This window comes from Lepisma saccharinum, chromosome 21, assembly GCF_977018435.1.
Source record: "Lepisma saccharinum chromosome 21, izLepSacc3.1, whole genome shotgun sequence".
NCBI lineage: Eukaryota > Metazoa > Arthropoda > Insecta > Zygentoma > Lepismatidae > Lepisma > Lepisma saccharinum.
In genome coordinates, this window is record NC_139249.1 from 8,772,535 (window position 1) to 8,784,086 (window position 11,552).

The 11,552-nt window shown below is 39.8% G+C and overlaps 1 protein-coding gene across 15 annotated transcripts in view; it reads left to right on the forward strand.

The window, feature by feature from the left end:
• Window positions 1-11,552, forward strand: part of LOC146004042 (nucleolysin TIAR-like) — a 1,204,848-nt gene that overhangs the window by 1,187,704 nt on the left and 5,592 nt on the right. For 3 of the 15 annotated variants that reach the window (XM_083142629.1, XM_083142637.1, XM_083142638.1), the window contains one exon: window positions 9,474-9,638. The exons of 3 other annotated variants lie outside the window; for them this stretch is intronic. In XM_083142629.1, the coding sequence (XP_082998755.1) occupies window positions 9,474-9,599 (126 nt within the window). In that variant the 3' untranslated portion in view covers window positions 9,600-9,638. Of the gene's footprint in view, window positions 1-8,858; window positions 8,939-9,473; window positions 9,641-11,552 lie in introns of those variants that run through there. 9 more of the 15 variants (XM_083142628.1, XM_083142641.1, XM_083142630.1 and 6 more) reach the window with 6 other exon arrangements.

The following is an 11,552-nucleotide window of genomic DNA, read 5'->3' on the forward strand; positions in this document are numbered from 1 at the left end:
CTGGCATCTCCGAAGGAAATTGGCATTTAGACGTGCAAGTTCGTCTACTGTAGTTCTCCCGATTTCTCGTACAATACTCTCTTTTAACTCACGGATGGTGTGCGGATTGTCTTTGTATACTTTATTTCCCCATTTTTTATCCACTTTTATTCAGAACTGACCCTGTTACTCTAAATTTTTTTACGAGGTTTAATATAAGCGACTGTCGCAGACCCGTTCACCGGGAAAGACAAGCGCTGATGCCGGGCCGCTTGCCGCCGAGTCTCGTAGCAAATGTCTGGGAATGCTCTGTAGAAGTTTTGGTACATGCTGTTTCAAGTTTTTGCGAGTTAGTTTTCAGATTTATTGTTTTGGCCTAAGTGATCAGATCCGACTGTCCATTCTCGTATTTATATTCGTCGATCTGCGTGGTGGAGTGGTTAGCACAGCGCGCTACAATGCCAGGGATTCCGGCTTCGAATTCCGTGCTGAGCATGGTGAGTGTTACTTCACTCATCCTCATCTTCGCGATTAGCCAAGAATGGCAGAAAGCGACGCTAAGTAGCAAAAATCAAATCAAATATTGTGTTTATATGTTTTATTTTACTAGTAAATATATCAGACTGTCACTTTCAAGCTTATGGAGGTGAAAATTTCACCTTTAATCGGGAATCTTGGTACAAGGATAATTGATTCGTTCTTTATTTATACACACACAAACACACACTGGTATTTGGCTGTTGACTTATCTTTTCTATGCTTTAAATTAATGAATCCGTACCTGAACAAGAATTCGAACCTTGGATCTCGGACTTGTGCCACGTTCTCCGTATCTTGAACAAGAGGATAAAATACCTTTGAACGTGTACCCCTTCCCAAGCTTACACAAAATCCTATTCAGGAAATATAGGGGATTGAAATAGTTTCCTCGAACTTCGAGAAAAAAATCTTAAATGTCCTGAATGCGTGCTTAATTTTAATAAAGCATTCCGGACTCTCGCCCAAATAACGCCATTCGGAAACTTTGAAACTTGGTCGTTTCCTTGGGAACTTTTGCCTTTGTGGGTGATTATTTTGATATACTGAACCTCTAATAGGGTTAATTGCGAGTGTTGTTGGTGCGGCACAATTAGCATACAAATTGCTTCTTGATTCCAGGGCGTTTTTCTGTGATTTATTTGTTTCGCGTCTTTAGCGAAAAAAAGATATCTTCGGTACTTAGTGCCGCTTCGGACGAATTCTTGCACCATACGGAGGCGACAACGGGAACTACATGACAGTCCGCTCGTGTTCAAAGCCGATTTGAAACACCTTTCTTGTACGTCGTCGCGTAAATGCGTGCCTCGAGCACTGTTAGAAATTAGCCCAAAATTTACGCTACTCGGCCTGGCAGCACCGTGGTTAAACATTTTGGCGCCCTTGGCAAGGTTGTGGTTCTGCGGACGCCACCGATATTTTATGTCCGTCCTTCGATATTTTCTCCTCATGCTTAGTGAAGGGCATTAGTCGACTAATACTAGTCTATTATTAAAACCATCGAAAAAAACATCGACTAATGAAAATTAGTCGAATTAGTCGTTCGACTAAAATTAATCGAACGACTAATATTAGTCGAATTAGTCGTTCGACTACTAAAATTAATCGAACGACTAATATTATTCGAATTAGTCGTTCGACTACTAAAATTAGTCGAACGACTAATATTCGAATTAGTCGTTCGACCAAAATTAGTCGAACGACTAATATTTGAATTAGTCGTTTGACTAATATCCCATACAGCATAATATATAATGTGTAAAAAAAGGTAAAGTGCTCCCCTGTGCATAGCACCACGCCATGAAGGCGTATAGGGGGTGTGGGGGTAACGCCCCACACTTTCTACCGTGCGTCCATTTCGATCGGGAGAAGCGTGGCGGGCGGCGCTGTCGGAGATGCCGACATTTGCGGCCTGAAATGCCCGCTTATTTTTATGGACATATGCAGACATTTATATAAATATTGCAAAACGAGCACTAACCTGTGTTATAAGAGTATGGTTTTAATTTTAGTAGCTTAGTGACTGTATGTGCCGATGATTTTGACACGCCCACCTCTTGTGAAACACGGCGTAGAGGTTTGTTTGGAGAACGTTCTAACGCTGCACCAATATCATCGAGTTTTGCTTCGGTTAGAATCCGTCGTTTTTGCTTAGGTGTTTTAAAATTTAAGGATCCAGTTTCTCGTAATTTAAGGACAAGATGTCTAACCGTATCTCTGTGTGGAGTTGAAACGCCTGGGAATTTCTGTACAAATTACCTACACACGTCTCGATACGAGTTTGTTTTCACGTACGTGTCATACATAAAAAATCTTTGTTCTAACGTGAACCTTGCGGCTGGCATTCAAATCGTCTCACTGACACGTCACACATACACACTGCAATAACACAAACAAGTAACTGCAAGTAACCAAGAATAACACTCTTGCGCACAGTACGAAATTAAGGGGTGTAAGGGGTGACCTTCCACGTAGTACACCCAAATGTCAACCTCACTTCCACGTTAGTACACCCTGGACTGAAGACTAACGAGGCTCTGGCGACTGGCCACATGGCCAGTATAATTTTGTTTGTGTTGTCCTGTGTTTTGTCCTTATTTGTGCTGAGTGTTATTTGCAGCCTCGGCTTTTAACGAAAGTCAGAATATTTTAATATTTTATGATTTTAATTAAGCAACGTTAGAGTTGTTATGTGAAACGGTAAGGGGCTGGACCCCGTATAGTGTGACGGGTGCAAAATAGCCTTAGTGCTGACGCACCCAAAATTTTAAAATCAAAATCAAATCAAAATCAAAGTACGAAATTAACACGCTCTTGGTTTACATTGCTCGCCACTATATTCACAACTCTGTCTTCATCTAGTCGCGAAGGAACAAAAAACTCGAGCTCGGATATTTCGGATTGCAAGGAAGCTCACGAAAACCATTCACTTTTATCGGTTTCGTCTGCAGCGTAATCCTGATACAGTGTTGCACATTCGAAACCTCCAAACGATTGCCATGGCCACAAAACTCTTTCAAGGATATAAACTTAAACAGGACGTTACTGGTCAAAACTATGATTAAAATGCTTTATTATCTGTGGCTCTTAACATCGTTTCTATAGCGTATTTATTTGTGTATATAAGAGCAGAACTTGGATGAATTACAGAAGAACTTTTGCGTGTTATAACACAGGTTAGTGCTCGTTTTGCAATATTTATATAAATGTCTGCATATGTCTATAAAAATAAGCGGGCATTACAGGCCGCAAATGTCGGCATCTCCGTCAGCGCCGCCCGCCACGCTTCTCCCGATCTCTCGGCTGCAGATCGAAATGGACGCACGGTATATATATAATATATATCATAGCATATCCCATAATATCCCTATAGACGTCCAATGGATATCCAGAAATGGATATCCATAATGTCCATGGATCTGATCTGGACATTGTGGATATCCAACGGATATCCCTGGGAGATTTGTGCTGTATGGGTTATTAGTCAAGCGACTAATTAGTCCATGGTGGAAATTAGTCGATGGTGCCCATCACTACTTATGCTATGATTTGTGGTATTTACATCGTAACAATTTTGAAATGAGGAAACAAAGAAAAACTCATTTAAAGATTTCGTAATTTGAATTTCTGATTAACAAGAAATTTACCATATTTAAGAATATTGTAGTTGTGTTATAATGTCTGAAGAAAATGTTTAAAAAACGGGTTATTACTTTGAGAAACAGACATTTCCAGCGTGTGTTACGAGATTATACTTCTACCAAGCGTAAATTTCTCCGTCACATATTCTTCGTTGTCTATTTTTTAAAAAGAAAGTTTTGAATGGCGCCCTATTCTTCAGTCCCTCCCCCCACACCTAGCCTACCCCTCGCCACAGGCCTGTTCGACCCTTAAAATGTCATAGTAGATTAACACGGGACGCAACCTTTTTTTGCGTGAGCGCAATCGCAAGTCTTGTTGTCACCTCTGTGTGCGCTGTGACTACGCACAGAACTAAAAAAATGTGTGAATTGAGTATTTTTCCCCGTTTCTCCCTTTTTGGCTAATCGCGACGATGAATGATGGTGAAATTGATCACTTCCAAAGAACGCCCATTCCCAAGCTTGGATTCGAACCCGGCACGCCTCACATCGTAGCGCGCTGTGCTATCCACTCGACCACGGAAGTCGGCGTCACTTACGTATTGGCACCAGTAGCATATTAAAATGCATAATCTGCTAATAATGCACTGTTGGTGCATCAGAAATGCATCATTTCAGAAGGTCAGACACTTATCATTTCAAGGAAACGAAATTTACCCGTTTAACTGTGTCATTTTATGAACCAAACCATCGACCGTGATTTGATGCATTCAGAGTTCTGTATGTAGAATGAGAAGAAAACGTGGTGTCGATAACAGCTCGGAATATGAAGCACTTACACGTGAGAGATTGAATCAAGTCCACTTTATTCACAGAAAGGCTAATCGGGACTGGACTTACAGTTTAAAGTGGCATCCGAGCCACTGTGTCATGTGCCTCCACCGGGTATCGAACCGGCGAACCCTTGATTACAGGCGAGGACTTTACCACTACGCCATCGGGGAGGCCCCATACACATGAGAAGACAGATATAAAACTACATTGAGAAATGAAAACTTTTCGAATTATGATTACAAATTGCAGTTGTGTTAACCGTAAACATATACAGAGTATTCCCTGACATTCGCTACGAGACTCGGCGGCAAGCGGCCCGGCGTCAGCGCTTGTCTTTCCCGGTTAACTGGGTCCGCGACAGTCGCTAGAGTCGGCTATTAAAATTACAGTTTTCATATTGTGTACTAATCTTGACTACAGGTAGGTGTTGAAAATGATGTCCCTCTGCTGCAAAACATTCCTGGCATCTCCGAAGGAAATTGGCATTTACACGTGCAACTTCGTCTACTGTAATTCTCGTACAATACTCTCTTTTAACTCACTGATAGTGTGCGGATTGTCTTTGTATACTTTATTTTTTAGATTTCCCCATTTTTCTTTCCACTTTTAATCGGAACTGACCCTGTTAATCTAAACATTTTTACGAGGTTTAATATAGTGGTCCTATGTGGAACGGGAACACCAGGAAATTTCGTTGCAAAACGTCGTCGCACTTCTCCATAATTCCTCTTTCCGAAGTAACACTCGACAAGTTAAATCCTTTGTTGTAATGTAAACTTTTGTTGTGCCATATTAAGCCACAATCTTCAACACACGGACACGACACAACACAACTTCTGAGGGAGGATTATGCTGGCGTCAGTCTGCAACGTCAACAGAAAGGGAAAGAGAGCGAAGGCAGGGAGAGCGACAAAAACAGGCTGTAGCGTGCGTCTGTCGCGGGCCCCGTTCGCCGGGAAAGACAAGCGCTGACGCCGGGCCGCTTGCCGCCGAGTCTCGTAGCGAATGTCAGGGAATGCTCTGTATTTAAAACCGAATCATTAAAATTGCATTAATTAAAGTAAACTATGTAATAGCCATTACTACTCTAAGAACGGCCATTGACCTTTTTTTTTTTTTCTTTTTTACGGTACTTTGAGGGCAGCGAAAATTGACAGTCTTGGACTGCCATTTGTAAAGTGAACTTTTTACAGTGTGGTAACACTGTATGTTTTCAGCTACACCTACTGGTTCGTTTCAACGATATACCACAGCTCGTTAAAGGTGACATGTTTTCACATTCGTACCTAGGGAAGTTTTGCATTTTCACGTGAATATGTCTTGGATTTTACGTTGTCTTTCTAACTCTCTGAATTAAAAGGAACGATAATGATGAATGGCTGAAATAGACGACAGAACGAAAACAATGAAACCCACGATTCGAACCTGGGCTGCTGATGCAGACTACGCTAACCCCTAAAAGAATAATTGACTGAAAATGATTGAAATATACCCGTGTGGGAATCGGATTCCTGGCAGCAGTTCTCACTCGGTGAAACCGGAGTCCCGGGTTCGATACCCGGTGGAGGCACATAGTGGTTCGGATCCCACCTTAAAACTGTAGGTCCAGTCCCAATTAGCCTTACTGTGCACAAAGTGGACTTAAAACACCAATTCAATCAATCACTCGGTGAAACCGTCTGGATTCCTGTTTGATTACAGATTTGTATTAGCATGAACAGAAAAACTGCTTGCTTCAGTTAACAAAACATGTTCTGTTAATCTTTGTGGCAACTCTTAACTTTGATTACTTTGCGTAGCTCTAAGCAAATACGTATATAAAGTTACTAAAATAATTTGGTTCTTGTTAACGCTCATTTTTCGCCTATTTAAACAAGTGTTTGTCTACAAGAAACTATTTTTTGGCTATTCCAAACTTTTTTTCCTTTGTGCGACTGGTTATATTACGAATGCAAATATCTATTTCAATTAGTTATTTGTTTTTCTCACGCGAGAAGTCGAAAACATTGAAGTTCATACGTATATACGTGGAATATCAGTGTAATTAGGTATCACTAAGATTGACATTGTTGTAGGAAGTCAGCATGTATCGTTTCGTGTCATCAAAATGTGAAATTAAAGGGTCCATAGCCACCGATTCCTATGAAAGTACTATACTTTCACATCCCAATTCATAACAGTCTATTTGTAAATTGTTACCAAGATATTGCACACCAAATATATATCCTGATATAATTGGTTTGCAGCAGGAACGGTGGACATTTAAACGTGCACGTTCCATGGCATTACAACTGGTTGTCATCGACTGTAACAGTTTAGTTTTCTATTCGCTTCGAAACTGCAATTGGCGAACGAAAGCGTGTTTGATATCCCCCCCCAAAAAAAAGGGAGGATTTTTTTGTAATGTTAATACCACTATTTAATACTTGAGTGTTGAAAATTGTGTAAGTTGCAATCATTTGAAAGCATCGTATATTAAAAAAATTAAATAATATTAAAAAATAATACAAACAAAAGGTAGACTATGCCTTTATACTAAAAGCCTATAATACTATACTAACTATATCTTTAATTTAAAAGCCACATCTACCTGCGGGTGCCTCGAGCTATTTTTATCTCCCAATCGTTTTCGTCGCCTTGTAATCAAGGGTTAGATGACCGGTGGAGGCACATGAATGACACTGTTGTTCGGATATCACTTTAAAGTGTAGGTCTTGTCTCAGTTAACCTAACTGTGCTTAAAGTAGGTTAAAGCAAGAACTCAAGACAATAATTTTGGCAACATGTATGTTCGTTTGGCGCCTGGGGACAAGTAAACGAGGTCAACCGAACTCAGTTGAACCGATCGCCGATTGGTTGCTTCCCACCCGCCAGTTGAGAAAACGCTTGGCACTTAGGTGAAGCTGTGTTGTCTCTCTCGTGTGTATGACCAAGCGCACAAGGAAAATCGCACACAGTCTTGAATTAAGCTATTCGATTGATTAATTGATTGATTTGGCGTTTTAAGTCCACTTTATGCACAGTAAGGCTAATCGGTACTGGACCTACAGTTTGAAGTGGGATCCGAACCACTTGTGCCTCCACCGGGTATGGAACCCTTTAAGCTATTTGAACTTGGTGCGACCTGGAGAATAGAGAGCATCCAACGTATAGGCATTCGATTAGTTGATTTAATTGAATTTGCGTCGATTTATTATACCGCTGGCATGTGGAGGTGAGAAGACAGCATTCACCATTTCACAGGAGTGATTGAGGAAAAGCACGGATATGACTGGATGTGCGATTTGAACCTGTGACCTGTCGAATACATGCAGGCATTCGCATGATGATGCTATGTAAAATACACCACTGCTTCCTGGACAAAGGTACAAATGCGGCGATAGAAGTATACCTATTAGTTTTGAAACCAAAAGGTCTTCCCGAAGTTGTAGTCGTAACGTCGTCGCTTGTAATAAAGGGGTCCCGGGTTCGATACATAGTGGAGGCACATAGTGATTCGGATCCTACTTTAAACTGTAGGTCCAGTCCCGATTAACCATTCTGGGCATAAAGTATACTTAAAAATAAACTCAACTTTTGGAACCAAAAGAAATGTGTGTCGAAAACACCGTAACGAGAGGTTAGCATACAAATATTCTGAAACTATTGTGCTTGTAATTCAGTTTGTTTTATCAATTATGAACGCAGTTTTTGTACAATTGTAACGCAATTCGTTTACTAATAAAACACTTATAAACTGGTATTTCCACCCACTCAATAATTCGAAGATTTTCTAAAATCAGCCCGCGACATAAATTTCAAAGTAGCCCAACTATTCTTGTTATAAATCTTGCTCTGGAAGAACGTGCGTTTGGTTACAAAGACTGGAGTTTTGGTGTCAAGTAAACTTGCGAATTGTACCGGTGCGGTTTCGCACCCACAACACTAGATCATATCTTTGCATGAACGAAACCGAATGGAGCCTGATTCGGTTTAGCTAGCATTGCAGAGCGTTGAAGGGATTAGCAGGAACATGGAACATGCTTTGAAGGTGCCAAGGGACTTGGCGGTAATTTAGACACTGCGAGGGGCCGCCTAATCTCCGTCTAAACGCACGCAGTGTGTAAACCCGTCAGAATTCGTTCGCTTGTCACGTGGTAAAGTAGTTAATGGGGCGGTAAGCTTCAGTCGCATATGTACCCCCATTAATGCACTGTAATAATAGGTTTCTTTCTCATCTACCTGCTCCCGGCTTTCGAGAATCCGGCCATGACGAGTTCGAAACGTTGGGACTCAGATCTGATCAAATATAACTGTGGTCTGTAGTCACAAGGGCGCACACTTCATGTTTTGGTGCCATAAATTGTTAGATATCTAGGATAAGTCCACTAACATCCAACTGTTTGTCTCTTTTGACATATGTATAACTCGTTGTGCTTTTCATTGTAGAATGTAGTGCATGGAGAATCCAGCGATGACGAGTTTGGGACTTTGAGGCTCAGATCTGATCAGACATAACTGACAAACAGGTCAGTCTAGTTTGTCTGTAGCCACAAGGGTGCACACTTCATTTTTTGTTGCCAGAAATTGTTAGATACCTGGGATAAGTTCACTAACATCCAATGTTCTTTTTTTTCTTTTTGGACATATGTAGGTCATAGAGCACACCGTTCGATGTGCTTTTCATTGTCGAGTATAGTGAATGTAGCTCCACCACTGTGATATTGTATCAGAGGAAAGCCCGTTCGTTTTTCAAAATAATGCATGCAATATTCTGGATTTATTATATCTTTAATTACTAATATAACTATATGTACCACACTGGTTTCTAGTTTAGGGTAAACCCATTTAGTGCAGTACGAAATCGAAAGCTTTCGTTAGTTCTTTTCTTACCATATAGTGTATTGGCATAGCATCACCTGGAACAGTAAAATAAAACCAGCCTAAACAGAATCTTTATTACAACCGTATATTTTGACGTCATTGTTCTTTTCCACATTGTACTGTCACTTAATCACTTAATTCACTTATATTGATGGCACCTTCACCTTTTTCATCACTAAGTCACTCCTGCAGAGCCCGACGACCAGAGTTGGTTGGGATGCTAAGTTTCAACAGATTGGACAGAACATCGTGAATTCAGGTCTTAATGGCGGATCGTTGCTTGTCTGCCCACCAATGGCAGACTAATCACACTTCCCTTCATCCTTCATCATCATCTGGGTACCTCCATTTGAACAACGGTGGAAACTTACATGCCAGGTTGTCCCCAGTTGCTTCATCATTTTATTTTTCTCTTTGTGTTATGTTATTGTTTGATTGCTACCGGAATGATCTTTTTTGTTTACTTCTCATAGTGAAACCCGACCGGGAGTTTTAAAAGAACGCAAGGGTCGCGTACAAAAACTAGTTAGAAAAATTCATAACTCCGTAAAAAACTAAAAAGATCAGCTAAAAAGTCTTGCAAAATGAATCTGTTTCAATGAATGTTTCACTCTATTTTGATAAGTCCCTTTTGAATGACTGCCCGTTTGGATTTGTAAAAAATCACCGAAAAAAATCTTAATTTTTTAGTGATGGAAGTTAATGTAATTCTTGACTCTATTCCTGTTCGTTAACGTTAATGAAATATTCCAAATTTTATAACAATGAGACAAGAGAAACATTTGTCACTATACTTGCGGCAGATATCAGGTCAGTGCAAGCGGAAGTAATGACGCGACATCTGATTTCACGGTGGAGAGTTCTCGTTATGTTTTTAAAATGTTTGTTAGTCTGGCATGCCCACAGCAGTATGGTAATTTTCATTTCCGTGGTACTTTTATGATTTACTTACACCTTAACACTTCGTTCCCCAAGGTTTCCTTTGCTTTTATTGCATGGTTTGTTTTCGGATATATGTAGTATCGTTAAATGGTTAGCATGTTTTAGGAAAGCATTGATGTAATTTTAGTTGAGCATAAGTTTTAGTGTGGTATTTGTATGTGTGCATATGATTGTTCTAGTAGAGGAAAGTTTTTTTATTATTATTTTTTTAACATACATTTGGTCGCTTTAATTCTGAACTTTGCAATAAGTTAGCAAGACTGTTCTGTGGAATTGTTAAGTTCTGTATTCGTGATATATTCGAACAGTGCGGAAATTGCACCGTGCAAAACAATATGGGTGGTGACAATGTGGAAAACCAGAATTATTAGTGAAACGTTTTTGCTTAGTGATAATTTTTGTCCCTATATCCCCCCCCCCCCCCCCGATTTTAGCTTTTGGAAGGTTCTAAATAATTTTTAGAAGGTTTCTTTACCCTTGATATTGTGCAAAATACCGTAATTTCCGAATGTTAAATTGTAGAATCAAACTCAACATTTTTGCAGTCATTGGATCTCTTTTCAGGTGTTCATTCATTTCATTTATCATAATCATTCACCTGTTCTTATCATCACAGTAAACTAATGCCTAATAGCGAAACAATGTGTCTATTATTATAGAAGAGAGATAAATATTCATAATGAAAGCAAGTGTAACAGGTAAATTCATGGAATGTGCAATACTAAACAATAACATAAAATTGCAGGATTCTCCAATGAAAGTTGCAATGTTAGTTTTTCAGAGGGGTTGTAATAATCGGATGAAAGATTATTTACTAGGCGACGCAAGACGGCTGGCTACATCAAACCAATTGCAACTGAGTGCAGTCGAAATCGCTTTACACTCTGCATAGGTTGATAAGAAGGTACAGGATACACAAAGGACCCAAAATTTCAAGCTTTTAGACGAGTCATTGTTTTTTTCAATTCTATTTCATGGCTTCGCTTGCTTATAACTTGTACCTTAGCATTTATGCATGCATAGATTACAATGTAGTAGACATTGCCATAGCTTGAGGCTATGAGCACTTTAATTGACACTATTTTTTAATATGTTTGCCTTTGCTTCTTTGGCTTATTTAATATCGATAAGTTAATGAGAATACATGTGAAGGTACTTGCAGCCATATCGTAGCTAAACCTCTAACCCAAAATCTGTTGGTATAATACACGAAAGCATATTTCCAATTTTGGAAAATTGCTTTCTCACTAGAGAGAAACGTTTCACTACAATTGTGGTTCTCCCCTGTCTAAACGCCCTGGTGTACATCCTCAGTGT